Source organism: Gracilinanus agilis, chromosome 3 (genome assembly GCF_016433145.1).
Source record: "Gracilinanus agilis isolate LMUSP501 chromosome 3, AgileGrace, whole genome shotgun sequence".
Lineage (NCBI taxonomy): Eukaryota > Metazoa > Chordata > Mammalia > Didelphimorphia > Didelphidae > Gracilinanus > Gracilinanus agilis.
This window is the reverse complement of record NC_058132.1, coordinates 509,659,442-509,680,582: the sequence shown is the minus strand read 5'-3', so window position 1 is coordinate 509,680,582 and position 21,141 is coordinate 509,659,442. Positions and strand designations below refer to the sequence as shown.

Below are 21,141 nucleotides of genomic sequence, written 5' to 3'. Positions count from 1 at the left end.
GCCTAGCTCTTACAGCTTTTCTGTCTTGGAAAAAACACAAAGTGTGTTGATTCTAAGATGGAAGATAAGGGTTACAAAAAATAAAATAATAAAATAAAATAAAATAAAATAAAATAAAATAAAATAAAGCAAATGCTGTCTGGAGCTTTTTGTGAACACTTCTATCCAGTAAGAAGTTCAGAATGAACTATGCTGAAGTGATATTCTCTATCAAAATGGGAAAGTGCAAGACAATAGAGTCCAAATCAAAAGTCCTAAAAAGAAAACTTTCTTCTTCAGAGACTGACCAGCAATGCATGGAAATTGACTAAATGATGTGATTAATCATTTATCATAAGTCAAAAGTCATCCGGCAAAGGGCATAAGGATACTGGAAAGAATCATATTTTTTCATATCTAAAACAGAAATGTAATATTTGCATTAGTGAAAGATTTGTTCCCATTTCAGTCCAGCTACAGAAGGATTCTTACATTGATAGAAATGTCATTAAAAAGAGGAATGATGGCAGAAATAATGGGAAAACTGTTTCCTTTAAATCATTTTTAAGTAGCATTATTGTTTACACATAACTGTTTGCATGTTGTCTCCCCATGAGACTGTGAGCTTCAAGAGAAGGGACTGTCTTTTTTACTTCCTTTTTATCCTGACTGCTTAGCACAGTGCTTGGCAAGTAGTAGGTGATTAATAAATGTTTATTGACTGACTGAATGACAAATTACTGGCTTGTACAGTCTTAGTGACATTTTAAGCTTTTGAAACTTGAAACAACACTAGGACTTTGGGGACACTGTACAAAAGTGGGTTTATTTTGGAAGAGAAAAAGAGATGGTTTTTTTAGCGACTTGATAGTTTCTAAAACCCTTTCCCTTATAATATACTGTTATATTTGGACCTTGAGATGTTCATGGGAATGTGTAGAATGGATATTATTATCCTCATTTTACTGATGAAGAAGTGACATTTCAAACATGTTAGGTGATTTGCCATGGCCATGGAATCTTGGTGCTCCTTCCATGATGACACATTGCCTTATATCTTAACGCAATGTCATTTTTAGGACTTTAGGATAATTCTTTACTTCATTATGAAACACTGCTCTGAATAGTATGCTAGAAAGTACATGTTGAAGGGCAGCTAAGTGGCTCAGTGGATAGAGATCCAGGCCTGGAGGCAAGAAATCCTGGGTTCAGATCTGACCTCAGACACTTCCTAACTGTGCGATCCTGGGCAAGTTACTTAACCACCTTTGCCTAGCCCTTACCTCTCTTCTGTTTTTGAACCAATGCACAGTATTGGTTCTAAGATGGAAGGAGAAAGAAAGAGAGAGTGGGAAGTGGGAAGGAAGGAAGAGAAGGAGAAACAAAAAAAAGAAAAAATGAGCATGGTAAACGGCAGTTAGGTGGCTCAATGGATAGAGAGTCAGTCCTGGAAATAAGCCCTGGGTTCAAACCTGGCCTCATCTAGCTGGGCCATCCAAGGCAAGTCATAACTCTAGTTGCCTAGCCCTTATCACTCTTTTGCCTTGGAACCAACACAGTATAGAGTCTGAGACAGAAGGCAAGAGTTTACAAAAAAAGAAAATGCATGGGGATAGTATGGAATATAGTGGCTAGCATATCACATCTTCAGAAGAATCTGATTTATCTAAGTAATGATTACTATTACAAAGTAAATCACTAATGATGATGCCTGTTCATTGTGATCAATTATGACAATAATCCTGTATTTTTGTGGATTTTTCCCAGGGTCAACCAGGACCAGTTGGGCCACAAGGGTATAATGGACCACCAGGGCTACAAGGTATTCCTGGATTACAAGGACGCAAAGGTGATAAAGGAGAACGGGGAGCCCCAGGAATAACAGGACCCAAAGGAGACGTGGTATGTTCATTACTGTTATTTCATCTGGCATTATAAAACATGATCAAAGCTTCCATCTCAAGTCTGATTTCTTTCTTCGTTAGGGACAAAGAGGTGTTTCTGGATTTCCTGGTGCTGATGGAATTCCGGTAAGTAACAGATTCCCAGAAATATTTTAGCATATTCTCTATGTTCCAAGTAGGATAAAGCCATCCTAATTTAAGTATCCATCTCCCTTTTTAAAAATTTCTACATTAAAATTCCAAGGAAATAAATATAAAAATGACTTGCACTTTTTCTATTTTCCTAAATAATCCTAAATAAAATAAATAATAAAATACTGAATTGTCAAAATAGTAAATTATTGTATAACTTTGGGTTTTAAAACTTAATTCTTAGGATTAAGGTTATTTTCCTAAAACTAAATATTCTAAAGTAGTAAAAACTATAAATTTAATCAAAAATCCCTTGGGAAAGGTGAAATGAAATCATTTTTATAAAGTACATTACAAGTCACAAAGCTATATAGATAAAGATATGTCATCTATTGTATTATTAGGGTTATCAGTCTAAAAAGTCATTCTTGAAATTTTGCATGAAATATAAAGATATCTGAAAAAGAGCCTATATATGATAAATCACCCTTAAAATTTGTACAGTTTTGGTAACCACACATAAAAGGGAAAAAAAGAAAAAAAGCATGCTTTGTTCATGGGAAAATCTCAAAATGTAATAAAATGTGTTTTTCTAACCTAGTTTACTTTACTTCTTGTACCATAGAAAAATAAACAAAACAGCCTGACTCACAGCCTTCTTCACAGGAATCCCTGAACAGATTTCCCAGGCCTGGTTTCCTGACCAGTGCTCTGACATCAAGGTCTCTGTTTATCACATCCTTCCATCCTCCTCTTATCCTGGCCTTTCTTTAGCTTTAAGACATCTGCTTCATCCTTGCCTATATTCTCAGATTAACTTATTCTCACCCAGATTTTTGTATTACTATTTTATCCTTATGTCTTGCTCTCCCTCTCTCTCTCTCCCTTCCTGTCTCTGTTCTTTCTGTCTTTTTATCTCTGTCTCTCTGTGTGTCTCTCTGTCTCTGTTTCGGTCTGTTCCTTTCTGTCTCTGTCTGTCTCTCTGTCTCTGTCTCTCTCCCTTTCTGTCTCTGTCTCTTTCTCTGAATCTCCCCTTCAATCCTCCCCACATCCTTTCTCTTCTTTGCTTATTTCAGTGGCTCCCCTCCATGGTAAGATGACTAATTTGTGGGAAGCTAGAAAGATGGTCACGGAGTAGTGCAGGAGGAAGGGAACGCTGTGATACTTCGTCTCTTCAAATCACAATTTCCACATTCAGAGTCAAGTTTCGCAACAGTTGAAAAAAATAATGAAGTAAAAGACACAAGTTTATGTCTGTCAAAACATGACACATGCTGATCCCAAGGGGTCACGTGAAAGGTGGACTGTTACAGCTGGGTTAGAATAAACACATCAGTTAAATTATACAAGTATGGACTTGTCAAGTAATAACTTACCATCAATCAAAATATTGAAGAAGAATAGACCAAATCTATCTTATCTCATGAGAATTTTTTAAAATTAGGATAAAAGAATTATAATACTAAATGACAAAATAACATTCCTCAAAAAAATTAGGAAAAATTTTTCAACTCTTTAGGTTTCTTGGATTCTTAGAATTAAAGACTTGATAAATAACTCAGGACTCACTTCTATAACATCCCAAACCAGTGGCAAGTCATTCAACCCTTGTATTTGTATGTACTTACATACATAAACGTATATACAATCATTGTAAATGAAGTCAAACAGTAATTAATTTAGTTCTATTAAAATATAAGTTTCTTAAGGGTAGGAAATGACTAGGTTTAATATTTCTGAGTACCTAACACAATGAACACAGTGGGCATTTAATGAATGTTTGATTTTATCTCTAAGACTGAAATGAAATATAATCAGAGAGGGAAGCGAGGTGGCTCAGTGGATAGGGAGCCAGACCTAGAGAGAAGAGATCTGGGGTTCAAATTTGGCCTCAGACACTTTTTAGTTGCATGTCTCTGGGCAGATCAATTAACTCCTATTGTCTAGCTCTTACCATTCTTCTGTCTTAGAACCAATAAACAGTATTGATTCTAAGACAGAAGGTACAGATTAAAAAAAAAGAAATATAATTAGATAAAAGACACCTGTGAGAGACAAGAGTAAGAATTTTCTCAGGTTTAGAGACTCATTTAAAACAAGAAAGAACAACTGCCCAAGCCAGAAAGAGTTAGCATGAGGTCACCAAGAACTACAAAGTACAAAGGGATAAAAGTGGCCCATGATCCAAGGACTCTGGGTGATGGTTGAGTTGGCCAGCCTGCTTCAGCTACAGTAATCTGATACAAGTAATTAAACCTATATGACTTTACTGGCTCCTTTGGATCATAGCCACCTGCTATAGCTGGGTAACTAGCAAAAGTAGAGTTTGGGATAATTGTAGCTTTAGGATGTATATACAAGAAGTGATATGCAAAAGAATCCTGGAATCACATCAGAGAAATGTATTTCGAAGAATTAGAGGTAGACCTAAAGTTCAAAAATATTTGGAAGTTTTGTTTAGAGTACAATCTTAAACTAAGAACAAACTGGGGTTTCATTTCAAATTACAGAGACCAGCCCAAAAAAAAAAAAGCAAACACATCAAATCCAGAGGAAGGCATTCAGAAATGTAGTGGATCTTCCTGAATTAAAGTTTCATGGAGCATAAATACCTAAGATACAGAATCATAAACTGTGGCAAGCTCCACAAATGTTGCTAGTAGTTTCAAACCATACAACCATACTCTATTGTTTAAAGAGGGCTTAGAGAAGGAACTATTGGCCACATGTCAATGTTTTATGGTTTTAATCTTTTTTTAACAAACACACCATTCCACAAAAAATAACCATCATCAGTAACATTCCTATGGAAAGGATCTGGGAGGTTGTATAACAAATCTTTTCCTTTAAAGTATAAAATATAATAAATTTTGTCCTCGAGAAAATACAGTGGAGTCAAAGCCATCTCCCTAATGAATATCATGCCATGATTGTATCCAAGTTGTAGTTGGGGGATTTCTTGTTTAGAATCTGGAAGCCTTAGGAACTCCATACTGATTATTTTAATCCATCCTGAAGTAGTAAGCACAGCACAGTTATGCTGTGTAGACATGAACAAGAAACCTGTCCCAAACCTAAAAAGGAGCTGAATGCTAGTATTATTCTTATGAAGACATTTTTTCAGTGATTTTTTTAAAGAATAACTCTCCCAATTCCTCCTAATCCTCAAGAGCATTTGGGGAACCCTCAATATATTTTTTTCTCTTCTAAGTTTAACCAAAACATAGCTATTTGCCCTAAAGACCCTTGCTTGATACTATTTTTATAATGTCTCGGGCATCTGATTACAGCTGTATCTATGCTAAAATAAAGTATCCTTTTCTTCTTTTTTGAACATTGGTTTCCTGTGGATTCAAGCCTGGGACTCCTTGTGAGAATGTCGAAAAACTATGTGGAGGCAGGAAAATGAAAACTAGAAACAGATGGCATTAACACTTTTTTTTCCATTCAAAGGGTCATCCAGGTCAAGGTGGACCCCGAGGAAGACCAGGCAGTGATGGTTGCAATGGAACCACTGGAGATGCTGGTACACAAGGACCTCCAGGTTCTGGGGGTTTACCTGGGCTTCCTGTAAGTAGCTACTACAAATTCAGAGGCTTCAATTAATTGTTGTATTTGGGGAAAGTGGTGGGCTTTGATTAAGTAACATTAAGTAACATAGATATTACTTCAGGTGGCTATGGTACACTAGAAAGATTGGTAAATTTGGAGTCAGGAGATGCAGGTGCAAATCGTGCGTCTGATATTAACTTTCTGTATCAACTATCAAATCTCATGAGCTCTGTTGACTATAGTTTCCTCATATATAAAATGATTGAGGTTGAACTAAGTGATCTTTAAAATTCCTTCTGAGCTATAAGATCCATAACCCAAACTCTGTACATTTCCATGAAACATTATGGATTCATTAGGAGGAGAAATTAGTTACATTATAACTCTTAAGAGGTTTTTGCTAATTTAGTTATAGCACATATGCAGCCAGAGATATTGAGTCCATCAGTTTTTCCTAGGGGAAAAAATATATCCCAAAGTAGTGACCATATATTTTCTTTTAAAGCGACTACTTTATTATATTTCTTCAAAATTGTTTTGTCCTAGTTTCTACACGTTTTTGAGACAACTTAAATTGCTTCCATTTTCCCCTAAAGTAGAAATAAAATAGGGCAGACAGGTGGTGCAGTGGATAGAGTGCCAGACCTGAAGTCAGGAAAAACTCATCTTCCCGAGTTCAAAGCTGACCTCAGACATTTACAAGCTGTGTAACCTTCGGCAAGGGTTAACACTGAACCCTTTTGGCCTCTGTTTCTTCATCTGTAAAATGAAATGGAAAGAGTAATGGCTCCAGTCTCTTTGCTGAGAAAACTCTAAATGAGATTATGAAGAGTCAGACAAGTCTGAAAAAGAAATATAAAGGGAATCACTTACATATATCCTCTGACTTTTGTGAGCTGATGCTGTTCTCCCATCATGACAGCTACCACCTGTAAAAACCTTTCTCTTCAAAATCCAGGGTAGCATAGATGACTTTGAGGAAAAGTCAAAACATAAGTTTCCTAGATCCAAATCATAATCCTTTCCCATCTCCCTCCTTAGAAATAATAAGAAAGAGCAAACACGTTCTGTCCCTTTTGAATTGGTGTTTATGCTTTGAGAAGAGTGGCTCCTCTCATATTCTTACCTTTTTCCACCTGTTCAACAAAGATATTAAAACTGATAAACCTAGAAAGATTTTTTAAACATATTGCAAAACTCTTAATAACTTTTGTTTCTCCTTTTAGATGCTATTTTCTTTTGACTGTAATCACCTTGTGATGAACAGGGTTAATCTTTACACAATACCTACGTTAGCCTAGTGGGCTTTTCTTCATTTTTAAATGTGGTCTTCTTTGTATATTGAGCCTTATGGGCAAAATAATTATTCATCTTCTATTAAAGACATATGTCAGTGTGTCATTATAGTTTGCTGGTGACCATGAGTTCTTGATTTCTATCGTGCTTTTTTATTACTGGCCACTCCTACCAATGACCCTGGATAAGAGACTGAGTGACTAAGGACCAACCTAACCAAATTTGTAAAGACTCATGGCCAGAAAGTTGGCTCTTAAAAAATGAATTTTTATTTTTTGACCTCAACAACTTGTGGAAATCGTCTATAATGACAAAAGCGGGACAATCTATGTTATTGAGAGAGCACCCCTCACTAAATCTTTTGAAATATTTAGGATTTAAATTTTACTTATAATCTCATCTCCTTTGGCATATTTATAAAGTATAAATACTTTAGCAATTTTCCCTCTTGGGTTCCTCTCTGCCAGTTTACAAATCAAAACTAATGACTGGATTTCACACACACACACACACACACACACACACACACACACACACACAGAGCACCCCTATGCAGATTGTATCAGAGAAGAATGCTGTCGTTGAAATAATAACTCATACTCTTCCCAGTGCTTAAAGGACTTAGAATATTGTGTCAGTTTTTCTGGACCATTATAAGGTCAACTGAGGATGGCCCATAATTTAAAAAAATTATATTCTGCCTTAGTATTAATTCTAGGACAGAACAGCAGCAAACGCTAGACAGTTGGAGTTGAGTGATTTACCCAGGGTCACACAGCTAGGAAGTTTCTAAGGGCAGATTTGAACCTAGGTCCTCCCAAGTCCAGACCTGGAGCTCTATTCACTGTACTACCTGGCTGTCCCCAGTCATCTTTTAAAAAATATATATATATATATATAATCATTTACTAAGGAACTAATATTCAGAAGACTGATACAAATATTTTATATTAATTTATATATTACAGTTGCAATTTGAGATAATATGATATTAAAGTGGAATATAATTACATATAAATATGATGCTTGGGGTACAGAAAAAGCTAAGTAACTCTGCCACTAAGTACTCATTCAGTTGTTAATTATAAATTAGGCAATAGAGTAGCATATGCTCTATCCTAATTAGATAAATGTTCCTTCTCTGAGGGTAGCTAGATATTATCTATAGAAGTGGAAATTTAAGAATTAGGCCCACTAAAACATTACTGTCTATTGAAAAAATGTGCATTTTTGGTGGTTGTTGCATATTTTATATTTTATCTGTTTGCTTATTTAGGGACCACAAGGACCAAAAGGTCAGAAAGGCGAACCCTACGCATTTTCCCAGGCTGACCGAGACAGATACAGGGTAAGTATCCAACCAATATTAAAGGTAGTTAAATAACTCAGTATTTGTTGTTGAACTTGGATGCCATTAATTCTAATTTATATGAAATAATAGGAAAAGACAGTAGTGTAAGAATCCTAAAGATTGAATAATGAAAAAAAAACTTCCATTTGTAATGTACTGCTTTGCTTATATTTGAATATGAAACATACTCAGAGAATTCATAGCACCCTAAAGCAAGTAGAAAAGCATCCCTTTCAAATTCAGACTAGGAAGTACATAAAAAAAAAACTACATCTTTCATGCCTTTCTGTAATTTCAGGCTGAGATTAATAGCACCACTAGCGTCTCAGACTGATGCAAAGCACAACTTTAGACAAAGCCATTCTATTTCCCCAAGTTTCTTGTTTATCTGGCTCCCACCTTCTCACAATGAATACAAATAAAGAGAAAATAAAATTTAATGATTTTGTTCAAAAGATGTTCATGAAAATAACTATTGATATAAGGAATATATCTATCTCAAACATTCTTGTTTCCTAGTAGCTTCTGTTAGCTAACGTGAAGCGTTGTTTCATTTACTTTTTCATTCATTGATTTGTAACTGTTAAGATGCTTAATGAGTCATAATAGAGAAAGGACTAAACTTAACCTTACTTCCACAATAGTTAATGCATCTGTCCTATCCTCCTTATTCACACTGTCACCATGTTGGTATAGACCAGTGGTTCCCAAACTTTTTTGGCCTACCGCCCCCTTTCCAGAAAAAAATATTACTTATCCCCCTGGAAATTAATTTTTTTTAATTTTAATATCAATTAATAGGAAAGATAAATGCACCTGTGGCCATCACCACTCCCCTAGATCGCTGCAGCACCCACCAGGGGACAGTAGCACCCACTTTGGGAGTCACTGGTATAGACTTTCACTCCCATCTGCCTTGTCAAATGCCTTCCCATCTTCCCATTTAGAGCATCTCAGCTCTAAATAATCCTTCACACCGTCATGGAACTAATATACCATGAACATACAATCAGCCCTCTCATTTCTCTATTGAAAACCTTTTCTTTGGATTAACAGAGACAGAAAAAGTGGAAGATACAGAGAGAAATCAGGAAGCCAGGATTAGGGAAAGGTTTTGAGGAGAAAAGTAAATGTCAAATTTGTAATATGGTGAACATAAGGTGGGGGTGGGACATCCAAGTGGAAATGTCTTCTGTTTTAAGTGATAGAACCATTTCCATGATTCCTAATGCATTTGCCCAAGAATCACCACTTTATTCTTTTTTTGCTCATAATGGGCATACTTTATGGAGAATCACTCTCCAATTAATAAATATAACAATCTGTTTGGTAATCATGAAGATCTAGAAGCCTTGCTCAATCCTTTATACTTAACAAATACTGCAATAATTTCTGTGTAAAGAATAATAATGTAGATTTTATTTCTTGTACTTATATACCTTCTGTAGTGAGAATAACATTTTTTTAAATCAAGCCTTCTTGAGGAAGGGGGGGGAATTTTTAAGTTTATTAGTTTCTTGTTGAACAGGAGGATTTTGAAACAAAATAAGGTTATGATAATCCCATCAAAAAAGAAATAAAGAACGAAAATAATATTGATGAATCATTTAAAAATACAAATAATAGAGCAAAAGAAAATGTAGAATGGGATCCAGACAAGCAAAGCAATGTTGGAATTACCATGTTAAATTTCAAATATATATGTTTTTTAAACTGCATATAATGGAGATTTGCAATTTCATATGTGGTCTTTTTTTCTTCTGTTCTTTGAATGTGGAAATATATGTGTTTGTTCATAACTATCAAGTTCATAATAAAGGAGAATTTAAAAAAAAAAGTAACCCTCACAACGAATGTTTGTGCTTAATTGCAAAGTTGAATTAAAAGCTAAATTAAATTGCAATATGTGGAATCTATTCTATCTCAAAAATTTTAATGTTAAAATCAACAGAATAATCCTCCCTAAAATGATCAATACTCTGAATCTTATTTGTATGTTTTATCTTCATTAGGGCGATCCAGGTGAACCTGGTTTTTTCGGTTTACAAGTAAGTTTCTTTTAAAAATATTACTTTGACTACTTTGATTAACCATAGCACTCAAAATAATATTCTTCTTCTTTTAAAAATATTCTTTTCTGATACATGTCTAACCCAGTTAAACTGCTTGTCAGCTCCAGGAAGGGGGAGTGAAGGGGGTGGAATCATGAATCATGTAACCATGGGAAAATATGCAAAATTTAAAAAAATAATAAAATAAAATATTCTTTTGTTATATTTATGTAGGGACCTCCAGGTCATCCTGGCAATCCAGGAAAAATGGGTCCTGCCGGAGCCCCTGGGCGACCAGTAAGTCAACTTAACACATCAATTCAGTTCTCTCTTTTGCTCCCACTTATATAGGTCTCTACCTATAAAGCAATACACACTTTCATTGTAGAAAACAGCAAAGCCAAAAATAAATAAACAAAACAAACAAAAAACTGAATCTATTCTTATATGTCCTTTTGATCAAAGTAGATTTTTAATAAGACTTGAAACTGTCACCAGGTTATCCTGGGGAAGACAGATTTTGTCTTGGTGGTACGTGGATACTTTGACCGATAAGTGAAAAACAATACCTGTCTAGCCCTACTTAACTGTTGGGTACTATGCCTTAAGCACAAACCTAGTATCTTTGGATAAAGAAAGCTGAAGTTTGCTCTTTCAAATGTCCCTGGATTGAAGCAACCCTGCATGCCTGACAATAAAGGATAAGCAATTTAGCATCATGCGTTGCTAGATGGGGATATCTCCTCGGAGAAAGGAGATTCGATGTTATTTGGTAGAGTGGTAGTACAGTATGATGTCCCATCCTGCCAATATAATAAATAGGTAGGGTAAGATGTGATGGGGCATGTTGCCAAAGTCATGCAAGGGAGAGGATTAGGGACAAGAAAATCATTTGTGTCTATAGAGAAGGCACCGTTCTCCACTTAATCTCTCCAATATCACACACTTGACTTAAGAGATAAACTGACTAGAAACCAATCTTAAATGTTTTGAGAACTGGTTGCTTTCTGAATCTCACACCTTCCAGCGGGTCAAATAAGAGAAACTTGGCGTAAACTGCAACAGGAGACTTAAACTAAATCAGATAGGAAGCAGTATAAAATACTGAATCAAGATATGAAGATGAATTATAACGTCTAATCTCCTGGAAATCTTGAAGGTGTTTATCAACACATGAATCTGGGAAGATTTAAATTCTGTCCTATTGTGAGTTGCAAGGCTGGTCCAGATTATGTCATGAAGTTCTTTCCAGGCCTATGTTTATCTGATAATAAGAAGGGTGAAGGACTTTGTTTTCTTAAGCAGTCGTCCTGTCACTGTGATCATCCAATATGTATGTCTGCCACTAGTAGCTGTTCTTAATGGAGCTTAGCCAAGAATATTAGGAATATCATATTCCAGTGACATTAAGATATACCTAGCCCTCTGAGCACATAATTTGGTACATATACACTCACCTACACACACAGAATAGCAGTGTTTGAAGGTGAATTTTAATGTCCTTGTGTTTCACAAAGGAGAAGCTTGAGTCACAGTAACCTAAGGCAGCATATTTCAGATGGCTGCTTTTTCTATATAGTTTTTAGCTATTTTAATAGAAAGCTTTGGGAGTTTGGATTAAAGTTTTGAGTTTCCTTTTAAAAGGCCAACAGCCTCTGCTTCCTTATGTTCTGGTGTATTTAAATGCTGCCTCTTAAACAATGTGTTCATTTCTACTAGGATGCTTTACTAAATGACATGTGGCGCTCTTGATTGATGAATGGACTGTCCCACAGAATTATAGTCAGGAATACTGGATGTTGGGAGGAATTACAAGGAATAGTAAAGGATAAAATTCCTGTTCTGGAGGTGCCCTCCATCAAATACTTGGGGCAGAACAATTAAATGGAGTCAATGGATGAGCTCAGAAAGAGTTAACAAGTGAATAAGAACCAAACTGAAAGCAGCTATTTAGGGCTAAAGAATAGATCTGCATTATTTAGATGACCCCACTCATTACCTCTCCACAGTCATGTGCCCATGCCTAAAGCAAATGTGTGGTAAACCTCTGTAGATGCTACAGTATATTTTAATATTTAGTGAATTATTGAATTATCATATTTCAATAAATTTTGTCAGTCTTTTCCATAGAGAATTTAATTAACAAATTATCTTTGTATTTCTGTAGGGACCTCCTGGACCTCCAGGACCAAAAGGACAACCAGTAAGTCTCCCTCTTCTCTCCTCTGCGCCCTTCTCCTCTTCTCCCTTTTCCTTTCTCCTTTCTTCTTCTCCTCCATTCTCCTCCTTCTCCTTCTTCCTCTCTCTGTCTATCTCTGTCTCTATCTCTCTCTATCTCTTTCTGTCTCAGTTTCTCTCTCTGTCTCTGTCTCTCTGTCTCTGTCTCTCTGTGTCTCTGTCTCTCTCTATTTCTATATCTCTGTTTCTCTATCTCTATCTCTCTCTGTCTTGGTTTCTCTGTCTCTCTGTCTCTGTTTCTCTATCTCTATTTATCTCTTTCTGTCTCTGTCTCTCTGTGTCTGTCTCTCTCTCTATCTCTCTGTTTCTGTTTCTCTATCTCTATCTCTATCTCTCTCTCTCTCTCTCTCATTGAACAACCTTATTTGAAAGCTAGGTGGTACAGAATTCTAGACCTAGAGTTAAATACAACTGAGCTGAAATCTGTCCTCAAACACTTACTGTAATTGTGTGATCCTGGACTAGTCATTTAACCTCTATCTGCCTAAATTTCCTCAACTGTAAAATGAGGATAATGACCACCTATCTCACAAGGTTTTTGTAAGAATCAAATGAGATAATATTTAAAATCATTTAATACAGTGACTGGCAGGTAGTAGGACCAGTAAAACTGTTTGTTCTCTTTTCCCTCTCATGAATTTTTTTAAATCATATAACAAATTTCCTAGCTGTTTGACCTTCAGGCAAGTCATTTAACTTCAATTGCCTAGCTCTTCTGCCTTGGAACCTTTTACTTAGTACCTATTCTCAGATATAAAGGTATGAGGTTTTTTTTTTTATTTTTAAATCATAGAACTATTCTGTTAACATATTTTTCTTAGTTGGTAGATACTTGGTTTTTTTTTTATTTTTAAAGCCTCAGGCTGGTCTATAAATGCATATTACAACTGATAAGAATAATATGAGGTATAAAAAATATTTTATACATACCTGTTAGTGGTAACTTGAACAAACAGAAATTTTTCTTTGAAGGACCACTGAAATTCTTATTTTCTGAATATAAACATGGTCCTACTATGGTCGTTACCTAATGAGCTAGGGCCTCAAGCTTTTTGTCACTGGTTTAGTTGATGTTGACAGAGGAGGAAAGTCACTTCAAGAATCTCTCTAAAATGAAGTGGATGGACCTCTGGAATCACATCCACCTCAAACACTCTAAAACATGATCATGAAGCCAATAGGGCATGTCAGGATGGGACATCAGCTTAGAACCTTGGCGGATATGCTCTGACTTGAACATAACTGTGGGATAGTGAGTAGAGCATTGGACTTGGAGTCAGGAAGACCTAGTTTAACACCCACCAGCTCTGTGACACTGGGCAAGTCTCCTAATCTCTCTAGACATCATTCTTATTTAAGGGAGCTGGACTGATGATCTCTAAGGTCCCTTCCTGACCTAAATCTTTCATTCTGTGATGATTTGAATAGATGATCCAAAACAAAAAGAATGTGCTCCATGGGTGACTGTATTAGCCAAGGTACTGCAAAACATGTAAGTGGCTTTACGACAAATATCCAGACATCAGCCACATGTAGAATCTCTTCAAGACTTGAATCTCTAAATATACCTAGTTTTCCCTATAGAACTTCCCACTGATGTGGTCAACTCATGGCTGACACTGCCTCCAGTGAATTAAACAAGAGCTTGCTGGAACTCGCCTTCCTTGGCTGTTAAACTGATCCCCATGGGGCTGCAGGCTTAAGCAGGATGGGAAAGTACCAGAGCCAAGAGGAGCGGATGTAGGGCAGGCCAACCTTGGCCAAAAAAGCGACATCCAAGCCCCCAAACATAACCCCAGAGCTTCAGATCTCTCTTTGCTTCTTCAAATACAAACAGCTCTCCTCACCTCCTGACACTGTCATTTCCTGATTGCTTCTAGGACCAGATGAAGCAAGAAGGGAGGAAAAGAAGTACAGAGGGAGGGAGGGTAAGAGAAAGGAAACAGAGAAGATGCAAAGATCTAAAATTCATCCAGTTCCAAGCTAGGCTGGTTTCACTTTTCTGCTTTGATCTCAGCTTCCTACCTGGTGGGAAATAGAGTGAAAGCAAAAATTAAGGAAATAATTAATTTTTGTCTTCATAAAACAAATGACCCTGAAAGAAATAATATTTTGGAGAGAAAGATCAAATGGGATCTTGTGGGAAGCATGTGAATATAGAAGAGAGGAAAAGAAAAAAGATAGAAAGATTAGAGATGGAGAAAGTATCCATTTCGTGCACAGAATTGTGGTTTCTCCTCTTTTTTCTTTTTTTTCCCCCTCTCTGGGTTTACACATGAGAGAGAGAGAGAGTGTGAGTGAGACAGAGAGAAGAGAGAGAGAGAGACAAAGACAGAGACAGAGAGAGAGAGAAGAGGAGGAGGAGGAGGATAGCTGGATATATACATATGTATAAATATATACACATATACATATTTATGAAAAAATTTTATATATAAGCAGTACAATGAATAGCAATATAAGAACTTTGATGGAATTCTCTCCTTGTATTAGAACTGAATACCTGGCCTATGGAGTATAGTTTGGGTCTTAAAATTTAAGAAAAATATGAAAAAGTTGGAGAAAACTCATGCATATTAAAGGAGAAAGATATATTTAAAGGGGGAAAATGAGAACATAGGTCCTGTGAGAAATTAGGGAAAGAAGAGACTGGCTAGCAGGAGAACAAATAATAAATGGCCATCAGATATATGAAGGCTCATCATGTAACTAGTACAAGCTGTTCTCTAGCTCCCTAGAGAAATATGAAATAGGTTCACATTGTGGGTAAAGCAAATTTAGAGAATAAAATGAACTTCTTTTATACTCTAACTTCCCAAAGAAAGTTAGAGAATTTCTGAAAAATCACCAGTGAATAAGATAAATATTCATCTGGCCTGAATGGTGGCAGTTATCCTTGTGGTATGGAATAGTCAACCATTTATTTATGAGACTATTTTTCTAAACTGCTTAATTTCAGTCCTTCACATATAATCTCAAGTATGACAGAAGGAATTTAGAACACAATTTATCTATAGTAGCTCATTGTTCCTGAACAAGTTGTGTATAATAATTTGAGCTCAAACATGAATACTATATATATATATATATATATTTATTTGTGGAAATAGAAACTCTTTTCTCACTGTTGGTTTCATTGAAATGAAGCCAAAATATTATATATTCTCAGTTTTCTCTCTAATGATGCCAATAATGTTTCAGAGAACTAGAGTTTTAGTGAACACTCTTTGTATTTCACTGTGAAGACTTTTTTTTGTTCAATATTGTTGTTCAATGTTTCCACCTTGTCCAGCTCTTTGTGATCTCATTTGGGATTTTCTTGGCAAAGATCCTGGAATGGTTTGCCATTTCCTTCTCCAGTTCATCTGACAGATGAGGAAACTGAGGCAAGCAGGATTAAGTGACTTGCCTAGGGTCACATAGCTAGGAATATCTGAGACTAGATTTGAACTCAGGTCTTCCTGGCTCCAGGTCTAGCACTCTATCCACTGTGCCACCCAGTTGCCCATTTGTTCAATGTTATCTACCTACTAAAAATTGTTTCTCTTTTCAGGGCAACAGAGGCCTTGGCTTTTATGGAGAAAAAGGTGAAAAGGTAAAGAAATGATGCCAAACCAAAGCACGGAGAGAAAGCAAATTATTTATGTTGAACACTTAGAAAATAATTCTTTTCATAACTGACTTGCTATGCCTTTGTCAGATGATGATGAAAATAATGAACATTTGAATTATTTTGCCTAAAATGAGGAGTCCAGTTCTTCACTGTGACAGTGCAGAAGCACATGGGGTTGGTTTGCTCCAGTAACTGATATTCGTTAAAAAAAAAAAAAAGAATTGAATGAAAAACTTAATCAAAGTCTGGTTCACTCATAACATTGAGAATTAGACTTAATTGATGACTAATAGACCTCTGAAGTAAGTCAATATCCTTACTGTGAAGGATTTTTAGAAGAATGTGAGACACTGAAATAGGTAATCAAAAAACTCAGAATCTCACCTGAAGGAAACCATTAGCAGTTAAAGGAACATATTCTATATCAGGTCTTGAGGCAAGAAAACATTATATTACCTCTAAAGCGGAACAAATCAGGACAATTAACCATAAACTTACAGTCATAATAATTCAGTCCTAATATACAAGCCACCCCTAAAGTTCATCAAAAAATGCTCTTTCTTTACAAGCAAACAACTCTTCTTGAAAAACTATTCCTTCCACTGCTAAATTGTTGTTTATCACTGTCCAATAGGGTGACATCGGACGAGCAGGACCCACTGGACTTCCATCAGATGGTGACCGAGCTACTTCCATTATTGATAATGTAGTGGACCAACCAGACCAATATAAGGTAATGATGCTGCATTGAAATTCACTGAATAATTTGAAATAAGTAACTTTGTGAAATCGTAACCTTTTATGAGCTTGAGCAAGGAAAAACAGCATTCAGTAAAAGAATTCAACAATAATCTAGCAAATATTCTTTCCTTTACAGCTATTAAGAAGGCACCAAATAGATAACATACCATTCAATTACTGTGATGTTATTAAGCATTGCTGCCACTCTAATATAATATAGAAATTGTGTTACATTAAAGGCAATGTGACATTTCAAAACCCTAAGAATTTTTTCTTATGTACTTAAAATGCTCCTGGTGACCTATGAATACAGCATAAATTCTAAGCTTAATTTATAGGAACTGAAACATATTTAGCTTTTGTTATAATGGAAAACTAAATTCTGTAAAATTATTCAGTTGTTTCAGTCCTGTCCAACTCTTTGTGATCCCACTTGGGATTTTCTTGGCAAAGATTCTAGAGTTGGTTTGCCTTTTCCTCCTTCAGTCCATTTAACAGATGAGGAAACTGAGGCAAACAAGGTTAATTGAATTGCTCTAGGTCACATAGCTAGGAAATGTCTGAGACTTGATTTGAACTCAAGTCTTTCTAACCAACTCACCCTCACTATATTTTCTCAACATTATCAATGGAGCAAAATTTTTTCATTGAGTGTCAGTTAAATTCACTTCACTCAGTCTCTACAGTTCTTTTTTTTTAACCTTTACCTTCTTAGAATCAATACTAAATATTGGTTCCAAGGCAGAAGAACAGCAAGGGCTAGTCAATTGGGGTTAAGTGATTTGTCGAGGGTCACACATCTGGGAAGTATCTGGGACTAGAGTTGACTCCAGGACCTCCCATCTCCAGGCCTGGCTCTTTATCCACTGAGCCACCTAGTTGCCTCCTCTGCAATTCTTAATAATAATTTTTATTCTTTTTTTTCCTTGGGAGAAAGAGCAAAAGAAAGAGAGGAAGGAGATGGAGAGGAGGAGAATAAAAGAAAAGTTGGGAAGGGAGAGGATGAATAGAGAAGGTGGCTGGATGGGGAGGAGAAGGAGAAAAACAAATCATCTTCTTTAAAAGATACTTTTAGGAACTGAAATAAAATAAGCATTTCCAAGTCAAGTCTTTTATATACAGATATATAGTAAAAGTACAAAGATTTTCATTAAATTATTTTCATTATTCAGATTCAGGATTGATTAAATTATAGTTGGAATTAGGAAACTTTTTTATTCTTAACTATTTTATTCTTTATTCTTAACATTTGGAGAAGTGTCATGAATTTTGGATATAACCACTTAACTCTTGGTCTGTCTACAGACATAAAGTGATAATTCTTAAAATTAACTACATAGAAATACCACTACTAGATCTGTATCCCAAAGAGATTTTTTTAAATGGGAAAAGATCTCCTTGTACAAAAATATTAAAGCTGCTCTTTTTGTGATGGCAAAGAGTTAGAAATTGAAGGGAGGCCCCATCAATTGGGAATGACTGAACAAAGTGTGGTATATGATGGTGATGGAATACCTTCACAATAGTGCTATAAGGAATGATGAACAGGATGATTTTAGAAAAATCTGAGAAGACCTTCATGAACTGATACAGAGTGATATAAGCAGAACCAGGAAAACATTGTACACAGTATCAGCAATATGGTACAATGATCTACTGTGAAAGACTTAGCTACTCTCATAATACAATGATCCAGAACAATTCTTAGGGACATAGGACAAAGAATGCTATCCATCTCCAGAGAAAGAACTGTTGGAGCCAAAAGGCAAATGAAAGCATATGATTTTTCACTTGTTCATTTGGGTCTATGTTTTGGGGTTTGGGTTTTATAATATTATTCATTTATAAAAATGAGCATTGTGGAAATATGTTTTGCATGATAATATGTATATAACCCAGAAAAAAATAAATAAAGCTCCCTGCATAGAGAAGATGTGAGAGGTAACAAATTAGCATTTGGGAAACTCTTTAGTTATCATTAAGTAAAAATATTTCACCAAGGAATACATGACTGGCCAAATTCAATTTACTTCAATAAAGCTGCTAGGAACAATATGTAAATGTTGAATTTTTAGTTTAAAAAAACCTATGAGTTGAATATTCTACATTTGCATTATAGTATAGTTATCAAGTGCTAATTTTGTAAACAGAAAGACTGATCAAAATTCTATCTTAAATAGACCCTGGATAAGTCATTAATATCTCTGCAAATCATTTAGTCTCTCTGAGCCCAAGTCTCCACATCTCTAAAATGAGAATAATAATAATGCCCACCTCACAGAATTATTGTGAGGAACACTTAGATATCGAATGTAAAATACTTCACAAATCTTAAAACTGCAATATAAATAGTTGTTATTATAATTGTTATAAATTACAGCATCATTATTCATATTAAATCTATTATTACTTTTCCAAAGGACAGGGAATCCTCATATAAGAAAGTAATAATTTTCAAATTTATTTATTATCCTCGCCAAGGGAGGAGAACAAAGAAAATGATCATTTCAAACAGAAGCTCATCTCAATGTGCTTATATTCAGGGTAGTAATGAATTCTTTATGTCTCAACATTAGATTAACCTTCACAATTATGTTTTATTTAAGCTAAAGCTAAAATTAGTTGATTTCTCCTGAGTGCCCATGGCTACCATAGTGTTTCAAATTTGGACCCATAAGGGTATAAGAGGACTAGTATTAAGATTTTACCACAGATGATTTTTACATAGCCCATCAAATTTTATAGTTTGGGATTCATAAGATGCCTTATAAAGATACCCAAAATATTTCTAATTTTACTATCAAAATCATGGAGCCCACAATTCATAAACTTGCAAGTCCTAAAAACCATCTATTTAACATTAATTTTTTTAAGTGTTTAAAGTCATTTTTAGTCACGTCCAACTCTGTCACTCCATTTGGGGTTTTCTTGGTGAAGATACTAGAGTGGTTTGCTATTTCCTTTTCTAGCTCATTTAATAGATGAGGAAACTGAGGTAAACAGGATGAAGTGACTGATTAATTAAGACAGGATTAATTAAATTATTTATTAGATTTATTTATTATTATTTTATATACAGATTATAATATTATTTTATTAAAAATAAAATTATTACTTTAATTAATTAATTAGAACAGGATTAAGTAAGAGTGTGAGGCTAGATATGAACTCAGGTCTTCCTGACTCTAGGCCCAGCAATCTATCCACTGCACCACCTAGCTATCTATGTTAAAATAAAAGGCTTTCTCCTCAAAATTTTTGTTACTATCAGAGCTAGCTACAATAATCTCCCTAAAAGAATCGTTTTCTTAGGTACATTTCATTTTATAAAATAAAATCTGGTGTCTTTTAAAATATTTGTGTTGTTGGTTTATTTACTATCTTTTACTTTTTGTGTTCTTTGTAGGGTGAAAAAGGAAACTGGGGGGAGCCAGGCTGGAAAGTAAGTCAACTATAAAACATCCTTACACATGACATGTCTTTTTTAAAATGCTGTTATTTAGGTTTTTCTTAATTTAAATGTTGAAATATCTAGAAGCTCTGATCACAAACTAATCAGGTCACCTTTGATTCTCATCCATTTTTTACTTGTTTTCAATTTTTCTAAGTAATGAATTTGAAAAGAATTTCAGATATGAATCTGCATATCAAATATTAGCTAACCAACAATTCCATCATTTGCAAAACATTCCCAGATGCTTCACAACATGTACAGGCGAAGAAGCTCCAGTTCTCACAGTTGGATTGGCAATTGATCAACAAGCCCTAAGGCAATGTGGCTTTAACTCCATGATGCTTTTAATGAATTAATTCAACCTGAATTTATTAAGTATGTACCATGTGTCAGGGTCTATTCTAGGCACTAGGGTTATAAAACTTGCCTTCAAGGAGCTTATGTTCTACTAGAAAGTCTTTCCTGACCCCTGCTATCATTTCTTCCCATGTGATATTTCAAGACAACTTCTAATCCTACCTTATAAATTATGTCATCATTATATAGGGCAATTATAGCAAAGCCAGTCAATAAGTATTTATGTAGCTCGTATCATTTTCCAGGCTCTGGGAATACAAATACAAGCAGAAAGAGTTTCTGCCCTTGCAGAATTTATCTTCTACCTTCTGTGATGTGGAGAGTGGAGGGAGGAACATGACACTTGTAAATAAATTCTGTTTTTCTAAAAAAAGGAAATTTGCATTCTAATGGGAAAAGAAAACACATAAAAGAGAGCTGAAAAGGGGGTAGTGATAGGAGATAATAGTACCCAGTGGACAGGCATCATAGAG

The 21,141-nt window shown here is 35.2% G+C and overlaps 1 protein-coding gene across 1 annotated transcript in view; it reads left to right on the top strand.

Moving 5' to 3' along the window:
* Positions 1–21,141, top strand: part of COL4A2 (collagen type IV alpha 2 chain) — a 273,590-nt gene that overhangs the window by 161,665 nt on the left and 90,784 nt on the right. The window contains exons 5-14 of the mRNA XM_044670533.1: positions 1,747–1,881; positions 1,965–2,009; positions 5,469–5,585; positions 8,140–8,211; positions 10,227–10,262; positions 10,500–10,562; positions 12,433–12,468; positions 16,057–16,098; positions 16,751–16,849; positions 20,264–20,299. Coding sequence (XP_044526468.1) covers positions 1,747–1,881; positions 1,965–2,009; positions 5,469–5,585; positions 8,140–8,211; positions 10,227–10,262; positions 10,500–10,562; positions 12,433–12,468; positions 16,057–16,098; positions 16,751–16,849; positions 20,264–20,299 — 681 coding nt within the window. The remainder of the gene's footprint in view (positions 1–1,746; positions 1,882–1,964; positions 2,010–5,468; positions 5,586–8,139; positions 8,212–10,226; positions 10,263–10,499; positions 10,563–12,432; positions 12,469–16,056; positions 16,099–16,750; positions 16,850–20,263; positions 20,300–21,141) is intronic.